The sequence below is a fragment of the Aythya ferina genome, assembly GCF_964211825.1.
Source record: "Aythya ferina genome assembly, chromosome: 4".
NCBI classification, from domain to species: Eukaryota; Metazoa; Chordata; class Aves; order Anseriformes; family Anatidae; genus Aythya; species Aythya ferina.
Window position 1 is genome coordinate 31487842 of NC_140300.1, and position 25302 is coordinate 31513143.

The 25302-nt window shown below is 38.8% G+C and overlaps 1 protein-coding gene across 6 annotated transcripts in view; it reads left to right on the top strand.

The window, feature by feature from the left end:
- The window catches only part of PRKG2 (protein kinase cGMP-dependent 2), a 30747-nt gene extending 8208 nt beyond the window's left edge, over nucleotides 1–22539 (top strand). For 3 of the 6 annotated variants that reach the window (XM_084516741.1, XM_084516742.1, XM_084516743.1), the window contains exons 3-19: nucleotides 2189–2355; nucleotides 2777–2890; nucleotides 5487–5592; nucleotides 6880–6943; nucleotides 7729–7806; nucleotides 8772–8866; nucleotides 11103–11171; nucleotides 12315–12413; nucleotides 13210–13360; nucleotides 14627–14763; nucleotides 14911–15000; nucleotides 16933–17074; nucleotides 17834–17997; nucleotides 18710–18832; nucleotides 19760–19822; nucleotides 20727–20793; nucleotides 21642–22539. In XM_084516741.1, coding sequence (XP_084372867.1) covers nucleotides 2189–2355; nucleotides 2777–2890; nucleotides 5487–5592; nucleotides 6880–6943; nucleotides 7729–7806; nucleotides 8772–8866; nucleotides 11103–11171; nucleotides 12315–12413; nucleotides 13210–13360; nucleotides 14627–14763; nucleotides 14911–15000; nucleotides 16933–17074; nucleotides 17834–17997; nucleotides 18710–18832; nucleotides 19760–19822; nucleotides 20727–20793; nucleotides 21642–21737 — 1825 coding nt within the window. In that variant the 3' untranslated portion in view covers nucleotides 21738–22539. Of the gene's footprint in view, nucleotides 1–2188; nucleotides 2356–2776; nucleotides 2891–5486; nucleotides 5593–6879; nucleotides 6944–7728; nucleotides 7807–8771; nucleotides 8867–9959; nucleotides 9992–11102; nucleotides 11172–12314; nucleotides 12414–13209; nucleotides 13361–13413; nucleotides 13735–14626; nucleotides 14764–14910; nucleotides 15001–16932; nucleotides 17075–17833; nucleotides 17998–18709; nucleotides 18833–19759; nucleotides 19823–20726; nucleotides 20794–21641 lie in introns of those variants that run through there. The other 3 variants (XM_084516746.1, XM_084516745.1, XM_084516744.1) reach the window with 3 other exon arrangements.
- The last annotated feature ends 2763 nt before the right edge of the window (nucleotides 22540–25302 follow it).

The window sequence follows — 25302 nt, forward strand, 5'->3', positions numbered from 1 at the left end:
TTAAGTCTACCTCTGTTCATTCCTGATTTCCCTCAGGAAACTTTCCCACATTACCTACGTTTGATGAAAGCTTTGCCTTGTTTTACAAATAGAAGCAAGAGGAAGCCTTAGATGTTCCAGAAAGCTGTGAAGGTGTTAATTTTGTTAGGCAGTTTGCCTACACCAGCATAATAGGAACAAAGGGACTTGAAAGCAGAATGTAACTTTCACTGCAGCAGTAAGAAAAATCACTCAGTAATTCCATAAAAGATTTATCAATGCAGCGTTTGTTTAAATGCATTCATTTCTGGCATGCATTCAAAGCACTACAAGGCTTGTTACAGGAAGCCCTTGACCTAGAGCATGTGTCAGTCAATCAGACTTCACAGGCTGCCCAATGTGTACACAGAGCCAGCTTTATCTCAGTTGATCGCTCATTGTTAGTCAGTTCAGCCAGCTTTGATTTTTCCACATTCTCTCCTTCTTAAAATCCAGCCGCTGAGATCTTCTATCAGCTGGAAAAATACACTGATCTTGTTTTTAAAACATCCTTTTCTATATCAACATTTCCCACTCCAGGAGACAGTGCAGAGACAGCATCGCAGGGAGCAGTAAGAACATGGCTGGTCCCCAGGGAAAAGCAAGCCAGGAGCCTCAGATGACCACACAGCACCCTCTCTGACCAGGGTACCATCCCACAAGGGCCAGACAGGTTAGGCAGAGCAGGGTGGCGATGACAGCACCCAGCATAAATCCCATCCAAGAAGTGATCAGTCCAAGTGCAAGCTCTAGCCAGGAAACGTAAGCAAAGTACTAACAGTGTGGTGCCAAAATCCCTCTAAAAGACAAAAATAAATCCCTATAACATAACTCAAATAAATCCAGACTTCCCAGACCTGAGTGTAAATAGAGTATACATGCCAATGGAGCAGTGGGTGTGTGAATGGAGGTCCCAGGTGAGGATGATGAGGGTGGTGATGGCCTGTTACTGCCAGTGGGGTCCTCACAGGCTGCTCCTTGATCTCCGGTGTGCCTGCTTTACATGCCTTTTGTCCGACTTTTGTGAATACCCCAAAGCTTTTCCAAAGACATTTCAATGAAACCACCCTGTATAGTTGTACTTCGCCAGGGGCATGCTTAGGGAAGATTTCTCCCCTGTCTGCTCCTTCTTAAGGAGACAGGGCCAGTTTGTCATCCCAAATGGGCAGACCACTACCACACTTTTACACAGGTAGGAGCACTTATGCTGTTGTTTTTTTTTGTCATCCACGCAGAGAAAGTGGATACAGCAGAGGTAGGCAGTGTTTTGTGTGTAGGAAGATATAGTACAAAGAGCAGTGCTGAAGGGAGCTGCGTTAATCCTAGCCCTCACCCCTGCCCACCCCTTACACCCTCTATCCTGGGTTTATTGTGCAAATGTGGGGACAATGTTCAGCAGGTACTCTGCTAGCTGACCTTCCCATGGTGTCCCATTCATGACTTAGTTTAGTAGCTATGACAAGGGAATGCCATAGGATCAATGGCCTTTTGCAGGTTCAGGGCAAGTTCTCAGTTGTTTAATCACAATCATTTACAGCTTGCTTCATTTTTCCCACCACCAATGTCTTTTAACATGTTCCTAAGAACCAGCAATGCCATGTTAATCATGCTTTGGCATACTTTTTTTCCTTGCTGCTTACTTCGCTACAAAGCAGAAACTCTTCATACCATCAGTGTTGAATTTAACTCTGTTACTATCATTGGTGTTTTGTTTCTGTTGGCTATTAAGAAAAAAATAGGCTGGAATGTTAGAAAAGTGGACCTGATTTTATAAGAGGTTGCCATTTCTGTACAGGCAGAGGTATATGAAGACATACCTTTCCCATTTCGTTCCTTCACATAAGCAAGGCTGTATATTTTGGTCATGCATTGCAGAAAGCACGGTGAGAAACAGTGCGAAACATCTGGAGAGTGTTCCTTTTGCTTGGAGCCTTTTCACATCTAACATGATGCTTTCTTTGATGGGATTGTGCAGGAGGAGAGAGGCCATGGTGTGGCACTGCTTCTGGGATGCATGTTAGTTGCAAGGATTGTAATATGCATCAGTGATACTGGTCGTGCTGTCAGTGTTAGAAATTAGACGAAGCATGTTGAGAGGAATGAATGCCTGGTGAATAATATATCCCAGCAGTGCTTGATCTTTGAAACTTTGCTTTTTGATTGAAACCAGTGAGAAGAAGCTCATCACAGACGCCCTGAATAAAAATCAGTTCTTGAAGAGACTGGAGCCTCAGCAAATCCGAGATATGGTGGAATGTATGTATGAAAGGACTTTCCAGCAGGGGAGTTATGTCACCAGACAGGGAGAGCCAGGCAATCACATCTTTGTGCTCAAAGGTGAGTACTGCTTGCCTGTACAATGTGTAAGTGCTAAAACCAGGAAAATAATTTCTAAGTCTTTGCGAGAGACAGGAATGTTGATATCTGCATTCCTAAATCACTCATGCTGGCCCCACTGAGGGCAATGCAAGTTTTATCTGTGAATCAGTGAGAGCAACAAAAAATACCCTAGAAACCTGAACCTTGATTTAATGCTATTTCCTGGTAAAATAAATTGAAGTGCTTCTTCCAGCTCTGAAACTTAGAGGCCAGGAGAGGCTGGTTTATACCTGCGTTTCAAGGCACTGTTTGCATCCTTGCTGCTCCCATTTCTGTGCTTGAGGGAGTTGTGAAGCCAGAAATGCATTGATTTACTTTCCCTCCTCTCTGTGGAACAGAGCTCAGATTTAATGCATATTATCCTGCTGATTTTTGACAGAGGGCAGACTGGAAGTCTTTCAGCAGAATAAACTCCTCTCCTCAATACCTGTGTGGACAGCATTTGGTGAACTAGCCATTTTATACAACTGCACACGGACAGCTTCTGTGAAAGGTATACAAAGTGTATTATAACAATATGGTGTGGACTATTGTGAGGTTCCTGATATATCCAGTTTATCTTTGAAATTGTAATTTAAGAGATGTTAAAATCCTAATTTGAGAGGTAATAGAGTATGTAGGAATTAGTTGCTGTTGTACTTTTTTGTTTCCATATCATTAAGTTATTGAGTCTCACCAAGATCCCTTTACATGTTGCATTTGTGACTGGCATTAAGGAGAAGGTTGAGTTTGATTGTGAGGAAGATCAGGAATTGCTAGGTGAGACATAGTGCTTCTCCATGGAAAATACTGGCTCTTCCTTAGTGCTTACTGTCTGACCAGGATAGAGGTGTGTGCTGCTGAGATACAAATATCCATCTTCCTTTACTAGACTGGGTAATAATTCCTTAAATATCCCTAGATTCCTTTTCTAGTCTGCCATATTATTCTGTGACAGACCAGTAAGTGACCAAATAGGATTTTCATTCCTCATCCCCATTTTTCCAATCTCCACCATTCTGTGAAAATAACTCGTGTTTGGAGGCTCATTTCTGGCCTTGTCTCAGTCGAGGAACCTTGAACCACCAGTAAGTATGAAGAGTTCATGCTTACTTAAAAGGGAGCAAATGGAATAAAACAAAAGTTGTTTGCTTTAAAAACTCATGGTCTTTCTTCCTGCACCCAATTTAAGTACTTAATCATTGCTGGCTATGTAGATGGAGTAAGCTCTTTTTCTCTCTTTTTTTTTTTTTTTTTTTTTGTGGCTGCCTGATAAATAGAACAGCATCACTAATGTGATTAGTTTTTGTCCTAGCATTTGAATCTGTTCCCTATTTTTCTTTTTTGCATGCTGTATAGTATTAGCGTTGTAAAGTGATGTTTCAGCATAGTAAGATGTCATGCTGTTTTGGATCTTTATTAGCATGAATTGTTTTTGAGGTAGGACAAGGTCTCTCCAGTTGTTGACAAGAAAGGGTATTTGTATACTTAAAATCCCTCCAGAAATCCACACCTCCCCACTAGCTTTCCTGTGTTTCCTTGTGCTGAAGGAGGAACACTGCAATGCCAAAACTGAGCACAGCTAGCAAATACGTAGGCGAAAACTCTGATGCGGATGCTGGATCTAGTCAACCCCCTTACCTGCAATGTTTGAAAAATGACAAGCGAAGGAGTTTAGCCAGACAGCATTTTAATGGCCATGGTTACCCAGCAGCATCTTTATATGCATTAGCTGTATTTGAAACTGAGAACAAGATTTACTGCTGTGTTTCTTTCTAGATTCCCCTTTTTCTGTCTCATCTTTGGAATTGCAGGTTTTTGTTTGTTTGTTTGTTTTCTAGCTATGTAATTGGTTTATTTAGTTAAGGTACAAGATACAGGAGATGAAAAGCTTTAATACTTGTCATATTTTCTTAATGGAAAGTAAACTGAAAGATGTTGTTTAGGAGAAAAACAAAACCAAAACAAAACCTTTGCTTTCCCTTCCAGCATCCAGAAACATTTTTTGAGCTCTTTTAATAAATGCCAGTTAAGAGTGTATGTGTACATCAGGATTAAGTACAATGACTGACAACTGACCTGTGCATCTTTTTAAACCTAGCATTGTTCTTTCCTGTAAAAATGGTTTTATGTTTCTGATAAATAGTTGAACTGGGGAAATCAATTGTTATATTTTATTTTCCTGTAGCTTTCTGCAGTATTTTTCCCAGAGAAAAGTTTTATTCCTTCAACTTACAGAAGGAAAACTACTGAGTACAATGTAGCACCTTGAGAGAGAGAAATAGAGAGAGATTAGATTAAATAGAATCACCGTATTTTGTTGAAAGAAATAAAAAGTGCAGCGTGTTCTGTTGTGTCAGTGACTGCACACAGAGGCCGCTTAGTTGTTTGCATCTTTGATGCTGGGTCTTGTGAACACTTGCTGCATTAATATTTTTATTACCTTCCTAAATATAGTCAGTAAGCTGTAAGGTTTGTTTTGTTTGCTCTTCTTTCCCTTAGAAAATGGTTAAATTAGAGGAAAATATGTGTGAAGATCATAGGATTAAATGAAATTACATGATTTTCTTCACCTCTGTTATTCCTATCTTCTTCCATATCTCACAAACATGGGCATGTAATCAATCTGAATTAGAGATGGATCTGAGCCGTAGCATTCAACATTTATGTCATACATTTATGTCACGCATACTTCAGCCAAGTTTTCTTCTTTCAGGTCATCTGTTTTACAAATTACATTGGAGTTTTCAAGTGCAAAGTATATCCATGATTAGGAATATATTTTCATGAACATTCAGCCCTGATTATGCCCATAGCAAATGGCTAGTTGTTCAGGGTTACTCACTCCGTGGGGCTGCTTTGAAAGCACAAACTGAAGGAGCCATTTGGGAATCTAAGCCTTATTTTAGTGAGGGTTGCCAATGTGGGAGCTGGATTCTTTTAAAAGTCTGATTGCATTAGGTGTTGCAGATTTAAAAATTTGTCCTTGGGCAATTTGTAAAGGCTAGTCTATTTTGTACCATGGCCTAATACTGTAATATCTGCCACCAGATCATAAGGAAATGTTGCTGATTTGTTGTTTTGTTTGGTTTTATTTTGTTTTCTTAAAGCAATCACCGATGTAAAAACATGGGCATTGGACAGAGAAGTGTTTCAAAACATCATGAGAGTGACAGCACAGACAAGGCAAGAACAGTACAGAAGCTTTCTTAGAAGGTAAACCTCATGCATTTGTGTTTCTAAGTACTGGTCTGAGCTAGTTGGTAAGGTGCACAGTAGTATTGTGCTTGTTTCTTACAAAGGGACAAAAAGAGGTGCATTAAGAAATGCAAAGGGCCTTAATAACCTGAATATTTATCTCTTTCAATTTTTTTAGGATTCACATAATTATTTTGTTTATTTTGACTGTCTTTATCTATTGCATTAGGAAACAGCAGTATCTGCTTGATGAAATGCATGCTTTTAAGTAATGGAACAAATGTATAGGCGGGTTACATGGCTAGACGTTAAAAGGATGTATTCAATGAAGAGAGTTAATGAAATCGTCCTACTAGAAGTTCATTTGCTGCTGGAGTAGATTAAATAATATACTCTTCATCCCTTGGAGACTTGAATATGAGAACTATGTATCTTTATTTATGAACTCTTTCCAATATAAATTACTACGAAATCTGCAGAGAGGTAAAGGAGAATAATACTCTCTCATACGGGGAATACTGAGAAATGTGCAGTTTTTTCCTTTAGAAGAAATTAAGTTAGAGGTTCCAAATCATAATTAGCTGATTTCATATTTTCTTTTCCTTTAAAAAAGCATCGCTGTTCTGATACAGTTTCAAACTGAGATCTCAAGTCTGGCCTTGCATGTCTTTTTGCATCCATTGCTTGTCTCCATCTTTGGTTTCCACCAGTATTTCTTTGTTGAGCCCACTAGCTAGAAAGCTCCATGATTTCCAAACTTTTACCAGTCAGAGTGCTATGGAGGAGAGGTTTTTCCATTCTTAGCAGCAAGTTCGCTAAGTCATCACAGTAGCTGAATTCTCTTTTAATAGTTACAAAAGTAATAGTGAAGTTTCTAACTTTGTCTGATTTTGCAGTCTCCGCAATGCTTTTGAAAATACATTATTGGAGTATTATAGTGTCTTGTTTTTGCAATGAATGGATTCTGTATGACTGTATGTATAATTTTGAATTTGGGCCATGTGCCTGCTAGAGCTTTTTCTACCTAACAAAATACAAAGGTGATTTACAAACTAAGCAATGTTTGCTACATTTCTATAATTGTGCAAGTTCTGCTTACCTAAAAAGCAAGATGTGAGAGTGTTTTGACCTTTCAAATAAAGATTTAGTGCATGTTTTATATTATGTGTTTTGTATCACAACACCAGTTTAGCTAGTTATAAAGTGTGATTGTACAAGTTATATAATGAGAAGAAATCATGGGGAAAAAATGTTAGTCATGATTTTTTTATTTTTTTTTGGCTTTGCATTTCTGTTTTCTGGTAGTGTGTCCCTCCTAAAAAATTTACCTGAAGATAAACTAACCAAGATCATGGACTGCCTGGAGGTGGTAAGATACTGCTAAGTTTTCCTGAACAGTATTACTGGCATACAATGTGGATATGTAATATTTTCATTTGCCCTGGAATACACACACTGCAAAATGTAAGGGAGAACAGACCTGTCTGTCTTAGGGATGCATCTGACAGCAGTATTTGGAGGTAAAATTTAGGTATATAGTCATGGCTGTGATGTTTTGAAAGAGTAGTGGTAGCTATTGATATTATTTGTATTGGGAAAGTCTTTAGGAACTCTGGTCTTGGAACAGTTCTACAAATAATTGGAGGAGAAGAAAAAATTAAGTGGATTTTTAACAAATCACAAAATTGAAAGTTAGCATGGAAAAAGTTCTTGACTGAAAATTAAAGAATTGGGCAGTGAAGGTGGGATTCCTTAGCAGAGACAGAAAAGCTGGTGGTTTAATCCAAGCTGGTGCTTGGAATACATGATTTAGGCACTGCCACTGCGGTGACAAGCCCCAAATTATGTTGAAAATGGGACTTGGATTTGGAACTCTTTTAACAGCTTTTTATATTTTATCCTCATTTTTTCCCTGCTTTGTAGGGATGATACCAGTGCTAATATTTTTTATTACATAATACTGCATTTAGATATGTTACAGCCACCAAGCTTTACACAGTGGCATATTATTATGGGACACAACCTATGCTGGAGTTAGGAAGTTAAACATCAATGGAACATTGAGACATATTGACAGCTCTGCAAACAATGCGATTTATCAAAGAAGCTAATGTTAAATCAGGCAATGTTGTCTCTCTCTTTATCACCCAACAGGAGTACTATGACAAGGGAGATTATGTTATTCGGGAAGGAGAAGAAGGAAATACCTTCTTTATAATAGCAAAAGGAAAGGTAAGATGTAATAAAACAAACTTATAACAAATACAAACACTGCTATTTCAAAAGCTGTCTTGAGGGGTGTGGTCTTCAGTAAAATCTGTTTAGTTGCTTTTATGTTCACAATGCTGTGATAAAAGCCTGGAGTAGTATTGCAGAGATGGGAACCATATTTTCTTTGGCAATGAAGCCATGTTACACTGTTACAACATAATTCAAGTTTGTTCTGAAGTTTCTCAACTCTGTAGCAAAGATATAATGTCTTTTTTGTAAATGACATTTGATCTTCTTTCTTCTGCATATTTCATTATCTGACAGGTTAAGTAAACCATTTTACAGAACAAACACCAGTTGGAACCATGTTTTCCTTATTTGTTGTATTTATTTCATGATTTGGCAATCCAGGAAACTAATTTGAAACAGTAAAGTGCTACTTGAGGAACTAAATAATATAATTTGCTTCTTCCAATATTTTAAACTATATTGGTGCTCAAATATGTGGTATGATAAGATATTTATTAAAAAAAAATAAATAAAAATTATAAAACTCTGATTATTTCATAAATTCTCAGGGATGATTTATTTGTAAAGGTACAAAATGTTAGTTAATATTTCTGTAGGCTGTTTAACTGAGAAGCCAAAAAGATAATATGATGTCTGCTCACTGTGCAAACCTGAAGTATTTTTATTTTTTCATTGAAATTGAATTTATTTTGCTTTGTTTTAAAAGGTGTGATGAGAAAATGTTAGAGGATGAGAAATAATACATAAGTTTGGTTTTGCCATTTCATCAAAAATGTGGGAGGGGCTGCAGGATGTTTACTGGTTTTAATTTTTGAGAGAAAGTAGAATTTACGTTTATTTGTTAAATACTGCAGCTTCACTGAGTTTTAAGCATTTATGAAATATACCAAAAGAAGGGGAGACCATGGGATGCTTTGACTCTTACCTTCCTAATTTTTTGTTCCTGTCCTTTTAAGGTGATAGTTACCCAGAGTACTGCAGATCACTCACAGCCTCAGCTGATCAAAAGTCTACATAAAGGAGATTACTTCGGAGAAAAGGCTCTCATTAGGTTAGCTCTCACTGTCTGGTGTATAGTATTTCAATGGATATGTCACTGTGTCAGATTGTACGCTTCATGGCTGTTTTGAATATAATCAAAACCGTTTGAATATCAAATGAATATAATCAAAACCATTTGAAATGCCAGCAGGTCAAGGCAATGGCTGAATTTGTCTTAATATGTTTTTTGTTTCCAGAAAAGACTTTAAAACTTACACTGTCATTTACCTTTGGTTTTCCCTGAAACAAACAAACAAAAAATAATAAAATTGCTGGCCCTCTCTTCATTGTTGCTTTTTGTTTCTAAAAAGCTGTGATGAAATATTGTTCCAGGCTCTCTATGACTCCTAGCATGGATAAGTTCAATTGTTAGGAGTACAGAGAGTATGTGACCTATGTCAATAGCTTCTTCCTAGTAAATGTTTTCAGGCTTTCATGAGCTGTCAGAAGGTCCTGGTTTATTATTTCTGGGCTCCAGATAATTTTTACCCATACTGCTGCATTACATGATGTCAGCCCTGTTTTGAAAGAGTAAAGCTCTGGCTTCTGGGGATCTCTTCCTGATAGAATTTTTGTAGGGATTTGCCTAGCGAAGTTGCTGTGGTCACTCATTTAATTTTAAACCTGTGTTGGATAGCACTTGCAATAAATAAATAAAAAACTTCTAAACTTTGAAGAACTTTTTTGTGCTCATTATCTTGAGCATTCCCTTTCTTTAGTTTCTTTTCACTGTGCTTTGTTGGCCTTTAGGAACTGCTCAGGGTATCTGGGGCAATCATGTCTGTCCTGGTTTCAGTTAGAACAGAGTTGATTTTCTTCCTAGTGGCTGGTGGAATGCTGTGTTTTGGCTTAGGATGAGAAGAGTGCTGATAACATCCCGATGTTTTAATTGTTGCAGAGCAGTGCTTATACCAAGCCAAGGACATCTCAGCTTCTTGCTCTGTCCTGCCAACAGGCAGGCTGGGGGTGCAGTAAGAGCTGGGAGGGGACAGACCCAGGACAGGTGACCCAAACTAGCCAAAGGGGTATTCCATACCATCTGACGTCATGCTAAACAATATATAGGGGTGGCTAGCCGGGGGGAGGGGGCCGGACTGGACTGCTCGGGGTTAGGCTGGGCATCGGTCAGCGGGTGGTGAGCAATTGCATTGTGCATCACTTGTTTGTACATATTATTAGTAGTAGTACTATTATCATCATTGTATTATTATTATTATTATTATTATTATTATTATTATTATTATTATTATTATTATTATTATTATTATTATTTTCCTGTCTTATTAAACTGTCTTTATCTCAACTCACAGGCTTCACTTTCCATTTCTCTCCCCCGTCCCAGAGAGGGAGGGGGAGGGTGAGCGAACGGCTGAGTGGTGTTTAGCTGCTGGCCGGGTTAAACCACGACAATGTCTCAGAGGTTACATTAAGACCTTGAAAGGTCTTTTTTTTTAGTAACCAACTGTATGAGTAAATTCACATAAGACATAAATATTTTATAGTAAGCTTTCTTCATTCCCTCTCACAACTGAAAATATGACAAATATGTATAATGCGCAATAAACTCCCAAATACATTTGGATGTAAAACTGCCACTGGAAAGTTGGGCCAAGAGAAGAAAACTGCACCTCTTTTTACAGTTCAAGATTGTTGTGTTGTTTCACATGTAGGCACTCACGTGTTTGATTGGGCAATAAGCAGTCACAATTTTCAGCTGATGTAAAAGGAATTATTTCTTAAGAAGACATTTACAGAAATTAAATTAAAATATTTACATATAGGCTATGAAAAAACAACAACAAAAGATTGAGGAACTTAGAAAATACTCAAATAATTGAGTTTCTGGGCACCTTCACATCCATTTCTATGAATATTTATGTGGATGATTGAGTGGAAAATGTTTGGTGTGTGGAATATTTTATCTCTGAGGATCAGTTCTGAAATGCATAGTTAGTCTGTTTGAATGCTATTTACATCTCCACCTAATTTTCTGGGAGGTTTCTAAAGGGTCATGATTCAAACCCTATTGAAGTGGGAATACAAACTGTGCTAGACAATAGTAAGGACCTGTAAAATGCTAGAATTGTGTGTATTTGGTTTGGCAATATTAATACAAATACAACCTACAGAGGCCTTGCAGGAGTTTCACCTCTAGCAGCTGTTACCCTCTGTGAATAAGTACAGTGTAAGGTACTTCAAGGATTTTGATATGCTTCTGAATTCTTCTAATCTGTTTCAATTCTTAGTGATGACGTCAGATCAGCAAACGTTATTGCAGATGAATATGATGTGGAGTGCCTTGTTATAGATAGAGAGTAAGTATCATGCTACACTTTAAGGAACGATCTGCATTCTTTTTAGGCAGAACAACAGTAAGAAGTAACTTCAGCATGCGCACAACCACAGTGTTTTCTTAAGTGAGTACTGAACAAGTGGTTATACTTTTGGTATTCTGAGCTGTGGTCATGCTTTAGACAGAGGCCTAATGAAGAAAGACTCACAGAGAGTGCACGGAGAGAGCAGAGAAGCTTAGGAATAGTTCAGCTATTCTTTTCTTTCTCTCCTCATGGTGGTGATGTTTGACATTTAAGTAATATTCTTTGGCTTAGGGGACAGCAAAATCCCTCACACGTCCTTGTTTTGGGTATGTCCATTTGTCAAGGGGATCATACAGCCCAATTTGCTGATTTTGTCCAGTAGAGGCCAATTGCAGACTTCCTAAAGTGGAAAGTTGGAGGATATAAGGAAGAAGATTCCCAGTGGAAAGCAAAACGGCACATCCACATTTCTCAGGGCTAACTGCTTCAAGGATGCCTCCTTGGAACGTGGACAGCCACCCTCCTTTTCCTTGCTGAATCCCCAGAAGGGTCCTGCTGAGGGCTAAGATTCTGTCCCATCTTGGGACTGACATCTTGGGCTGTGAATGCATTTTCCTCTTTAGTTCTTCAGCTTGTTTAAATGGGTTGAAGAGAAGCATGCCAGAAGCTGGTGGTACACCATTCCCACGGTGCTGTCACTAACCTGTGAAGAAGGAGAGGTGAAGTCAGTTGCTTTGGCACTGCATGCTCAGGGTTCAGTCCATTGGAGGGAAGGAGTGATAGCCCTAGACCCACGCTATGCTAGTTCTTGTGGTAGGGATAGTGGAACCACGCTTAATAATTGGTGTCTATGACAGTCAAACTATGTCCAGCCTGCTCTGAATTATTTCAACATAACAGGAAATGATCTGAGATCTGGTGCTCTGTCCCCCTACCCTTTCACAAACCAAATTTGGTACTTCAGTGGGTTAGCGCCTAATCAGATCTCTTAAAACTTGTACTATCTAAATAATAGGGTCAAGTTCTGCCTGGGTCATAGCTTAGGGGCAATGTAAAGTCCTGATACAGCAACACGGATTTTGGTTTCTTTCACTTTCCATAGTATGTACAGTAGTTTATACTATTTCATTGGGTTTTTAGGACATTTAATCAAACCGTTGGAACTTATGAGGAGCTCCAAACCTACCTTGAAGGCTATGTGGCTAACCTGACTCGGGCTGATGAAAAGCGACATGCAAAGTAAGTCAGATCATTTGTTCTTCTTCATATCTTCTTCAGTATATAATCACAAAAGAAAAAAAAAAAAAGAAAAAAAAAAAAGTTATAGATATGTCAGTAAAATCATGGATGGTAGCTGATGGAGTTGGGCCTTTGGAAACAATAGGAATCAGTACACTAAAACTGTGTAGGTATGGTTATTGAGTCCAAGGAGTTTTCTTTTCTGAAAATTAGAGTACATAGAGTCTCAGTATATTGATTTCCAACCAAGAACTAACTCTATCCAAAGAAAACTGAACACAGAAAAGAAGTGAAAGTGTTTTCAAATGATGGACTTATCTTTTGCTTTCTGATGGTAAGTTGACTGGTAAAACCACTAAACATCAACCTCAACCCTCAAAGGAGTTAATGAAACAGTATTACTGTACAAAAGATAAATTGCCAAAATTGCCAAAAGATAAAATTTCCAATAGAAATAGACAGACATAGAAGAAGCAGTCTATTTTTAATGTTTCAGCTAAGCAGTAGTGTTGTTAAAGGGTTTGCTTCTAATGGTGGACCACACCTATTGTTTCTGTGCCTCTGATTTCAGCCTAAGCACTGCTGGAATAATAGCAGAGTATGTTTTTCTTCCGTGTAAAAATACAGATTCACTTCTGTTTCTGCTAATTCTGCTCGAACTGTTACACTAGAGAAATTTCTTCTCCAAATTAAGAAGAAATTTCACCTCACCTCTCTTTTTATAGGAGTATTAGGGTACTATGATACACATTGCTGGCAAGGAAAGCATTAACCTATGTTAATTGTCTTAATGCAGAAGAAGATCCTTCTGTGGACAGTCGACCAAAGAGGTGACTTTGGAGATGATACAGCTGCAGGAGAAAGTAGCCCAGTTCTCTTCTTCCCCATTCCAGAATTTAGAAGTTGTCACAACTCTCGGTGTTGGTGGGTTCGGAAGGGTTGAGCTTGTAAGAGTTTGTTTTAAACATATTCAAGTAGTTCTCTGTCTTAAATAATTGATTTAGGTGCCGAAAGATGTGGAGGATTTTAACATTTATTCTGCATGATGTGACTCCTGGACAGAGATAATTCTATATAAGGCTTATTAAACGGTATTTTCAGGACTTAGATGTTCAAAAAACCAAATCCACTCTTGTGTGCTTTCACCTCTTGTTGTTAAAAGTATCTTCCTCATCACTACATGTATATTCATCAGTTTGTGCTTGTGATGTTTACCGATGTGCCTACCTGTATTGTGTCCCCTGAATTGCAGGTCCTTTCCCCAGATTCTGCCTGAAGTGATCTCCAGTGTCACATAGCCTTTGTTATTGGAATTGCTTTGGTATGGCAACAGCTACAGGAAACAGTGCAATCTGATTCTGAGCTGTGTTCATTTTGAATTTTCCCACAATTTGTAATGGCTCTTTTGGGTCATATTCTATAATATGAACAGATACGTTTCTGGGATGTGAAGAGCCTCATTAGACTTAAGTCTTAAAATTCCACTTTGCTCTGGCTGGGTACCAAACATCTGAAAAAAAAGTATGAACACTTCTTCTACAGGTTGCTGGACTTAATGGTAAACAAAAGGTGATTCTAATGAACACATATAGTCTTTACAGTAGCTAGACAATCAGTTGTTTTATTCTGAATCACACTTCACCAAACAAATTTCCACGGTGGTTGACTGCCAGTTTGGGAATTCTACAGCTTCACCTGGAAAATAAGCTAAAAATTAAATTCTTAGCTAGCCAGAGAGCACTGATAGCTGCTACTTTGATTTCCTGGAAGCCCTGTTTTATCTTCCATTTTGGATAATATTTCATTGTAAACATTCTTCATAAACTGCCTCTGCTTTTTTATTATTATTATTATTTGTATTATGCTAGTATTTAGAGACCTCAAACTGAAATTAGGACCCATTGCAGTATAAAGTAATCTTAAAATACAGTGCCTATCCAAACTGATGCTGTTTTCTCTACACATAAAGGACAAAGATAGCATTATCTTCATTATAGTTAAGTTCCCAAGTATGGACTGGGACCCTAAAAAGCTCTGATGCTTTACTTAAAATCATACAGAATAGTTGTGCAGAAAATCTGGCATTTATCCCTCATTCTAGTCATCAGTTTCAGTCCCATGCTGTGTTGAAATGGACTGACACCAATATACCTATTGAGAACGAATGGACAAAACTTCTTTACCTCATACATACTTACTGTTTTTATTCACAGGTTAAAGTGAAAAATGAGAACATCGCTTTTGCAATGAAGTGTATAAAGAAGAAACATGTAGTGGACACCAAACAGCAAGAGCATATCTATTCTGAAAAGAGAATTCTCGAACAGATATGTTCTCCATTCATTGTGAAGTAAGTTCACCATAGAGTTTCCTTAAAACCTGACCCACTGAACAGCATTAGAATGAGGTTTTGCATAAATGAGTTCTGGAGAAAAGACATTGTGGGTCTTGCAATTCATTTTGCTTGCCCTAAATAGCTGTTTTTGTGTCTCCACAGACTGTATCGTACATTCAAGGATAGTAAGTACGTATACATGCTACTGGAGGCTTGCCTTGGAGGCGAATTGTGGAGCTTACTGAGAGACAGGTAACAGAAACAGAAATGGAACCTTGTCCTTTGAAATCGCCAGTCAGCTTCATACATCTGCTGAGTAGGTTCTCTGTTTAGCTTGACTAAACAGAGTATATAGATCTAAACAGGTATAGATCTATTACGGAGGCTGTGAACGGGAAAGGGATCAGATTTTCAAAATTCATAGCCCTACAATACTTTCTTCCCCACTCCTTTCTAAAGTTAGAGAATTTGTTGAGCAATCATCACTTCTTTGTATACACGAGATGCTGAAAATAAATACTTCCTGCTGGTTTCACAGAAGAGCCATACCATTTCAGTCTCATTCTGTTAATTTCCCATTGGATTTGAAAAAAGAGACTATTGGGGTATTCAAACTTTCTTGGTGGCTGGTTTCTAAGGAGTAGGCATGAGCCGATGATAGTATGGTTTCTGTATTCATGGCTAGACTTGCAATATGTGACTGCTTTTAGCAGAGCAGCTCATCAGTGAACATACTGCCAAATAAGAACCGGATAGCATAAACATTGTGCCAGAGGCTGTCTTTGAGCTGCCTGGAGGACATAACCCCTGCAACTGTTTGTTCTTCAGGCTCAGCTTGTCTCTTGTGGCGCCATCTATGTAGGTAGAGGAAGAACGTGTCTCTAGTGGTTCTAATGCTGGTGTCTCTGAGTTTGCTGCTGCCCACCACCACAGTTCACCATCTCTCCAGGAAGCAGAGAACAAGTCCTATGAAAAACTGAGCAGCAGCTTCCTATACAAAAGGATAGGGATCTGTAGAACTTGAGAAAAGGAATGAGTGAAGTGTGTCCTAAGCTAAGACATTGCATTATCAGGTAACTAGCAGCAGAGCAGTCTTTCCCTGCTGACAACCATGGCATGGGCAGCTGCCATAAGAATATTGCACTGTCTGCTGCTGAAAAGTCAGCAATGAACCCAAGGAAGAAAGCACTGTAAGCAGCCCTCTCTGACTGAGAGAAGGGGAATCCTTCTTAGCAACTAATGGAATCCCTGCTCTGGCTAGAAGTGCTGTGGGATCTCTGTTAGCATTAGAGAAGCAAGATGCTTGCTTTCATGAACTTGTCTAAAAATGATTACTTGGAGTAATTCATTTGTACACATTCACAAATATGGAGACTGTAAGCAAGTTAGGAGAGATCGTCTCTTTTGGTTGCTTCTTTGTGTACGAAGAGGTTGGATCCAATCTGTCAGCATGGGAACAACCAAATTCAGCAAGAGGTACAGAAATAATTTGTTTGAAGATATTCTTCAGATATAATGGTACTGTTGTCCTAATACAATGTTTGATTTAGTTCACATTTGGGAACAACCAAATTCAGCAAGAGGTACAGAAATAATTTGTTTGAAGATATTCTTCAGATATAATGGTACTGTTGTCCTAATACAATGTTTGATTTAGTTCACATTTGGAAGTGCTGTCCTTCAGGGAGGTAGGACTGAGGATTTTGCTCCCTTTCTTTCACCAGAAAGTGCTCAAAGCAAATTTGTTTGCAAGTGGGATTGTTCTCTGTGATAGCACCTGACATTTCAATTGGTTGAAAAATTCCTTGTTCTCATTTTTTTTTTTTTTTGTTTTACTGTGGTGTCATTTGGCTCTTTTATTATAAAGTGGCTGAATTTCACTGTCAGATGAGGTTATTGTGCACTTGCAGTGTATCTAAACCTTTGGGATTTTTTTGCAGTGAGAGATGAAGTATCACTCAAAATATTGTCAAAACAAGCAAAATGATTTACAAAATGTGATGATTCAAAGGCTGTCTCATGAAAAGATATTTGGTTTAGTTTCAACCACATGAGTGACATACAGAATGTCAATGCAAAAATGTTGTTCATGTTCTGGGTGTTACATGTTATCTGATTATTGAGTGAGGTATTTTTAGAAGTTAATACTGTCTGCAAAGATAATGATTTTTTTTTTTCTTCCAGAGGCAGCTTTGATGAACCCACTACCAAGTTCTGTGTTGGGTGTGTGACAGAGGCTTTGGACTATCTACATCACATAGGAATTGTCTACAGGGACCTGAAGCCAGAAAATTTAATTTTGGATGCTGAAGGATACATAAAACTGGTAAGACATACTGTTATCTTTTTGTGCCCGTATCCTGTTTCCTTGCAGGGGGATATAAATAGGCAGCATGTAATTATAGTACCAGGATCCTGGAGTTTAATATCCCTTACTTTTCAATAGAAAAGAGGGCAGGCTACTGGTTGTGTGGTGAGGAACAAAGACATTGCAAAGCTATTTCAAGCCACAAAATGGGGATCTGCAGCCTCCAAGAGCTCTTGCCACAGAGTAAACCCTAAAAGCACTGTCTCCCACCAGCCATTCTTAATGAAAAGGCAGGAACCATTTTTTCCCAGGACCAGAATGCCCTCCCTGTCCAGCCTCAAGCAATCATAGGTTCTACATTATCTCTGTAGAAAGGGAACACAGTGAACAACTCCTGCTGTACTTGTCTATGACAGTCAAATTGGAGAGAGATTATCCTTCAGAGAGCTTGAAACATCCACTCTTGAGGACAATGAACAACCCACCCTTTTCCATGGGCGGTAAATCTTGTATCCTCAAGGAGAACACGGGTTGTTCTGTCCAAAACAAGAAATCATCTGGGAAATTACTCATGAAAGTAAATGGGACTACTAATACTCAGTAATCCCATGGAATTACTTCTCTATCCTTCCCAAACACTGTAATCATTCAGCTATGAACAATTGGTTTTACTGGTGACTGTGAGATCTCTAGAGGAGGTGTGGAAGCAATTAGGACCTTAAACTTTCTCAGTGCAAAGCAAGTCTATGTTATACAGCATATGTTCATTTTCATCAGGTTGATTTTGGATTTGCAAAGAAGATCGGGTCAGGGCAGAAAACCTGGACATTTTGTGGAACCCCTGAGTATGTTGCCCCAGAAGTCATTCTGAGTAAAGGCCATGACTTCAGTGTGGATTTTTGGTCCCTTGGGATTCTTGTGTACGAACTCCTTACTGGCAGGTAAGTGCCTACTACTCCCAAGTTCTTACCTTATTTATCTGTTTTGAAGAACACTTTAAAGGTTATTTTTAAAATGAATTTTGTTATTTTCTCCACCAGTAAACAGGAACAACTTGCAAACTGATATGTTTTTTTTTTGTCTCTTCTGTGTGTCTACTCATACATCATTTCAGAAATGTCACAGACAATCGAGGCAGGGGACCTATCCTCAGTTCTGGCTTATCCATACAAGGAAAGAGCCAGACAGGCTCTACACAGGTGTGGAGCACCTTTAACAGATGCTCATGCTTCCTATAAGGAAGACCTAACAGCAGGCCGTTCTCACCTTCATGGGGTAAAAGGGGTGCAGCAGGTTGGGTGAACTGTGAGCAGGGCTCATTCTTTGTCCCCATGCACACTTGCATGACACTTCTTTGTGTCCAGTTGATGTTAATACAACATGGAAGTTTCTGAGTCAGGCTCGGGGCAGGGTTTGCTTTGACAGACACATGTCATGCAGTATCCCTGATCCTACAGGCAGTTTGCCAACTTCACACCCTTCAAGTACCTTAAACAGGCTGAAATGCAGATTGTCAAGCTAGGAAGGTGTTTTTTTGTTTGTTTGTTTTGTTTTGTTTTGTGTTTTCATATTCTCAAATGTTTGCTTGGATAATAAATGACCAGATGTGTTCTTGCCAGCAATTTTATGTAACAGTGTGTTTTCTTTTTCTAGTCCACCATTCTCTGGGGCTGATCAAATGGTGACATATAATTTGATTCTCAAAGGCATTGAAAAACTGGACTTTCCTAAAATAATAACAAGGCGGCCTGAGGATTTGATCCGCAGACTTTGCAGGTAGGAGGGGCAGTTTGTGACAGAGACTGGGTGTAGATACTTTGAGCTATTTAAGATCCAGACTAAAGTCATAAATTCCTTACAACTCCATTTAACATTGTTATGCCTAACATGGTCCATTCTGATTATGTTCAGTACACATGCATGCCTCAGAGCGTGTCACGCCTCTTAGTCTGCACAGCCTTAGATGCAGGGTGTGGGCTTCCTCTCTAAGTATGAATTTTTCTGTAGTTTTCTGAAAGACATTTTAGGGAAAATGTGTGCAGCTGAGGGCTAAGGAAGGAGCTAGAGAACTTAAGTTTTATTACCAAGTGCAGTGTTTTAAGAAATGCTTCGAAAATTACTTAGGCATATAGCTCCTCCACAAATCTTAGGTCCTGATTTAAGGGCTGGATTAAGCCCATTCTAAAGTGTGCAAAAAGGTTCTGTTTCAAAAGAAGCTGCCTAACTCAGAAGCATTAGCACATTGTCACAGTCACAGCCTGTGACTGGTGATGCTGCTAACTTTGAAGTCCCAGCTCCTGTGGGATTTCATTCACGGCTCTAGGAACACATATCTGTGTTTGTGCAGTGGGATTAAAAGGATCTTTGAAGCTGCAAATTTTGCCCTGCCTCCTTTTACAACTCATGAACAGACCTGCTGGCCAAGAAAATGTAAGGTGTGCAACTAAAATTCAACCACTTAGCTTTCCTACTACTACTAACAGCAGTGTGAAACTGTCTTGGCTTCTAAATTGGAAGATTTCTCCATCTTTGGGAGAAAGGAGGAGAGAGAAACACCTCCTTATGTCTCCTCATCTGACTATATGTTGTATGCAAGCTTCCTCCCTGAGTAACTGTTCAGGGCAAGCAGTCAGGACCAATGCTCTTTTCCAAAAATAAGAACATTCTCAAAATTTTTATGCTTATTCTTTTTCTGTTTTTAAGGCAAAACCCTACAGAAAGATTAGGTAATCTGAGGAATGGAATTAATGACATCAAGAAGCACAGGTAAGTGAAAGAAACTGCCAGGAAGAAATTTTGTTTTTTAATTTGAGAAAATTTTTGTTATTTTAGAACCCAGTCCACTAACTCCATAAGGCTTCAGACGCTTCCAGACAGATTGTGTAAGAGATACTCGTGTTGCTATCGATTACGTTTGCTACTTCAGCAAGCAACAATATCAACATAAATCCTCAGCAGGATCAGCTAGAAACATCTTCTTGTTGACTGGTTTTTGTTACAGGTTGCTGACATAGAAGTTTAATTCCATTTGCAGAGAAATGAATGCCAGTAGTATTCAGGATTATCTGCCCTCTTAGATCTCCTGAGTCTCTGATCTAAAGCCAAACAGTTGCTGTTCAATAAGAGTAGTTAAGGGCTCTGGAGCAATATCAGATTTATGTCCTCTTTCTTTTAATCAAGAAAGACCTCAGTGGATTAGACATTTCCTGCTTTTTCTTTTCATCTTAGTTATTTCTAAGCCCTGCAGTTTGTTCTGTGGAAAAGAAGTGCTTTGGCTCTTCTACTTGTCTCCCTTTTCTCATGTTGTTAAAAGAGAGCTGAATCCCAAGGCGACACATACATCTTTGCTTGGCAGTGCTTATGCATATGCATCCATGTGCACTAAACCATCTACTTTAGCCTGCCTGCCACTTCAACACTTCTGCAGAGAGAGGATGCCATGTACCTGGTGGTTCTGAAGCTCTCCCTGCTACTGCTTCCTTGTATGGCAAAGACAGAGCTGAAGCTTCCCACTTCTAACAAGTGTGTTGTCACATGGACTGTTGTCATGCAAAAATGTTCTATAGCCCTTGTTCACATGCATTTAAACTTTTAATAATATAATGCTTCTAACAGAAAATGGTCTGTTTCTCAGTCTTTCCCTGTCAGTCTCTCATTTCTTTTTAATCAGGTGGTTGAATGGTTTTAACTGGGATGGTCTGAAAGTGAGGAAATTAACATCACCTTTAAAAAGAGAGGTATTGGCTCTGGCTTTCAACATCTTCATGCTTTACTAATATAAAGGTGCTTGACTGCAAAGAAACAACTGATGAGAAGTGCAGAATTTCCCCCAAATGTATTTGCATTATTATAGCTCTCCATGTTTAATGAAAGCTGAAGGAAGGAGAGAGAGACCCAAGCGATACATAACTTAAATTCGGTTAGATAACGGAAATGTAGTTCTGCCTGTGTAGTTTGCGGTAGTTTTTCACCATTATTATAATAAATGGTGATGATGAACCAAAAAAATGTATTTTCTTAGATGGGCATTTTAAGATGCACTGCTCACTTTACTGTGCAGAGTACAAATTCCTATATTTTCATGGTATTATGGCATATCCGTAAATAAACTTCACCTTTTAAGTGGACCATTTCTCTTTGCCATAAAATGAAAAAAAGATTGAGGGTAAAGAATCTGAAGCTGACTTTGAACACAATTTGAAATAAACAATTCCACGATCTGCTTTGAGTAGTTACCCCATGTTTGTAGATGAGGTGTTAAACAAATTTGAATCAAAACTGAACTTAGCATGGCCCAATTTTCTTACTAACTTTATAGGCCTCTGGATGAAATCCTGGATTTCATAATATTTGGGGAGTGTTTTTGTACATGGATGCTAATGCTATTGTTCTGTTGTACAAGTTAATTTCTAGAGTTGTAGCTTTTAAAGAAGGAAGAATTTAATCCAGTGAAAGAAATCATCCCTTGTCATGTTAGCCTTTCCTCCCTCCACTGGCAGCAATATAAATGATGCATAATCAATAGAAAGTATTTTCAAAAGGTACCTTCTGAAATAACTATGTCTTTGTGTTTTTCACGTCATAGTTGTCTGGACCAACTGACTACAGCTACTTTGATAGCTATCCACCTGAAGAGGGAACCCCTCCAGATGAACTTTCAGGCTGGGACAAGGATTTCTGATACTTCCTTCTTCTGGGACATTTATAGAGACTCATAGGCATCAGTTCTAAACCAGTTCTCATGTTTCTTGCTTAAAATCAAAGCACGCAAAGTTTTTGACAAGCATGATGTTCCCTGAAGAATAGAAGACAGTGCAGCAACCAGAATCTGTTTGGGTAACACACCAAATTCTCTGTGTGCCTCTTGATAACAAGGGCATGCAGATGTGACCTGAATACTTTTTGATACACGGTGTCTCTGTGAACATTTTCAGGCACTGTGGGTGGGATGTATGGTTTTGCTATTGGAAGTTTCACTAGCTACTATTTTGATATTAAAAAGGTTCCTACATGTCTTAATTTTTTAAAAAAGGGTTAGGATTAGAGGCCCATGTGGCATTTGTCAATAGATGACACTATAGGCATTTATTTTTCATTCTATTATAAGTTTATTGTTTCACTTTTTCCAGTAATGGACAGAACCGCTTTCATCCAGAAGCATGTAGAAATGACGACTTCTGCAACGTTGATTTGATGCTGCAGTTGGAAACTGCTTACCAGTTTAGTTTTGCACTGGGTTGAGTATGTGAGACAGGCTGTAACACATCAAAGGAAAATCCAGTAAGAAATGAGTTGTATGCATAATAGAAGTTTCCTGGAGAAGCAGACTGTAGTATGTGTTTTTCTCTAACTGCTTCAAAGAGCTATGTCAATTTCTTAAAATGCTGTGCTTTTATGTAGTGTGAAGGTGAAATAGATGGACAAAAATCATTTACCTTGCAAGAAAAAATACGTAAGTACAGAATCCTGTGTTCTCCTTCAAACGTTCTTTCATTGATATTTTAGTTTTCATTGGTATTTTGCAGAAGCACTAGATATGTTTACATCAGTGCTAAAACTCCCACCCATTTTCAATGTTCTGCTTGTTCTCACTAGATGTGAAATACCGTTTCAAATCATATTTCATTAACATATACCTATTCTTAGTTCTACATGTACAGTGGGAAAATAAGAGAGGTGGTTTTTTTTCTTTTGTAGAAAATTCTGTTCATGAATCAGTTTAACTATTGTGTTCTATTTTGACCATCTTCCTTTCTCCCTCCTGGCTGTGAATGACGTTTAGAAAGACAAGAAACGACAAGCTTTTCTCAAAAACAGTATAGAAATATGATTGTTTTTTGTTGCTCGAATGTTCAAGCTCTATTTTCACCTTCTTTGGCACAAGGAAACAAATTGTGAACCAGAACCACCAAACAACTTGAGCAAGGAAGGCCAGCAAAAAGCAAACAAGGTGGTCAGGAAGCTGCGAGGAGAGTCTGAGGGACATGGACTTGTTCAGCCTGGAGGAGGGAAAGCTTTGGGGCACCTTATATGACCAGGTAGAGCCTTGAGAATCTCGGTCTGAATCCATTGTTGGCCCTGCTGTGAGCAGGAAGTTGGACTGGAGACCTCCCGAGGTCCTTTCCAGCCTGAACGATTCTGGGATTCCAGGAAATAATTTTAACTGTCAGCCAGTGGTGTTAAGTAGAATAGAGCAAGATGTGCTTTCCCATATGACTTTATATATGCCTGATTTTTGTCACTTATCCTTTAGATCATGAGAACAGGGGAGTCAGTCTGAAACATTGATTGGATAATAAATGCAGTTGGATGTTGTGTGATCATGGTTTAAACAGAAAAACTCTGCTGCGCTCTGTTATGAGCCACAACTGCTGTAGGAACAGACGTGTTCCTGGGGTCATGCTGGGCTTCCGGGCTCAGTGCATCTGCAGCCCCTACTAGGATTTGTTTCATTTCCCGCTAAGGCAAAATCCAATCTAAATGGAGATAATGAAGATGCCTCAGCATCCTGTATTTCACATGCTGGATGGAAAATCTCCCAGGAAACTTGTTAAATGTGCTCAGGGCTTAGTTACTGATGACTGCTGTATGCTTAGTGGCTGGTCATGACCTATCCCAACTGGGCAACAGAGGGACTGCCCCAGGGACTGTCCACTTTCCCCATTTCTGGTAAGTGAAGGAAACTGAACCTCCACTTCCTAAGGCCAGTGCCAAACTTCATTTTGCCTTTAATAGGAGTCTACAGGGTCCTGGGGCTGGATTCCCTTAGTAATTGGTGAGGAGGGAATGTTCTTTTTGGGGGAACTTGTTCTTTAATGAACCTCTGCTGGATGAACTTCTGGTTGTGCTGTGGCAGAATGTTCATTTGGCTGGTTTGGGCAGAAGGCTAACAAAATGCTTCCATAAAAAATTGTAACAAACAAGACAATGTAGTTATTGAACTTATTTATTACACTGTGTGGGCTAATTGATTTTTCCATGTTAACAAGTATTTTTTACTGCTGAGTGGTCATTGGTTTGACAGCAAATCACTTTACGTATTCTGTAGAAAATTCAGTCCAAGTAAAGTAGTATTTTCCACTGAATGTAAAGGAGGTTGGATGGGGCCCTTGGAGGAAGACAGCACCCACTTTTCTGATTCTGTTTCCCTGCCTGGTTGTAAGCTATCACGGGAGCTCGAAGCCAGCAAAGCCTGTGTGAAGTAGTGGTAAGCATACACAGCCAAGAGGGTGGAGCAGAGGCTTTAAGCTGGGACGTTAGATGCTTCAGACTCTTGCAGCTAACTCTGCTTAGTAACACCAAAGAGCAGATTCTCTTTTCAGGATTTAGAAAAGCATTAGACATTATGGATGTGTGTTTCTCTGTGTGTCCGTTTCTGTCTTTCTCTCATAAATATATTTATTAAAATACTGTTGAGCCAAGTTTTATAAAAAGCTTTCAAATGTATTTTTCCATTGTATTTATAGGTAATTTTCTTTTATATATATAAATATAATATATATATATATGTTTTTTAAGTGAATAAATAAAAGTAGGATGTTTAGTGCAGTTAGCAATTAAGCCTGTGCAACTGTAGGATATGTTTTCTTTATACAGCAATCATATATTTTGTTTAATCTGCAGTGTGTGCAAATAAAAGAAGTCTACAGTGGAATGTGCAGGACTTTCCCTTTGTACAGTCTCATTCCATACAGCGGTCTGGATTCTTAGTCCTGAATTGTGCTTGGGGTCCACATGTTTCAGAAGAGACTGAGGCAGAATAGACTACCCTGGGCACAGAGTCACAGATGTTACTTCTTTAACCCCCCCCCCCCAGCTATGCATTCCCCGGTTGACACTGAGAAAACATAATGAATGTGTAAGACACTACAATAAATGAGGTCCCAGGTCCTTTTGTATTTATGTAGAGGTCCCACGTACATTTGGTTCATTTCATTTCTACCATGTATGCAGATGTCTGAGCTGTAATTTTCCAGAAACAGAAGCTCATACAGTACAAACTAAACAGTACTTGAACTAACCCAAACTGTCTTTAACAGCTGGAAGTACTTCAGGCTTCATCTCCAGCCCCAGGGGAGTTATGATGTTGTAAAACAAGAGCTCAGACTGGCAGTTCAGGCTCAAGTACCTCCATGGTGCTGGAGATGGTGGGAGATCTGAATGGACAGCTATGAGTGTGATCACATTATCACTTACTGTTGCACTTCACAATTTTAAGGTCAGTTAAAAACAGGTTTTGATACTCA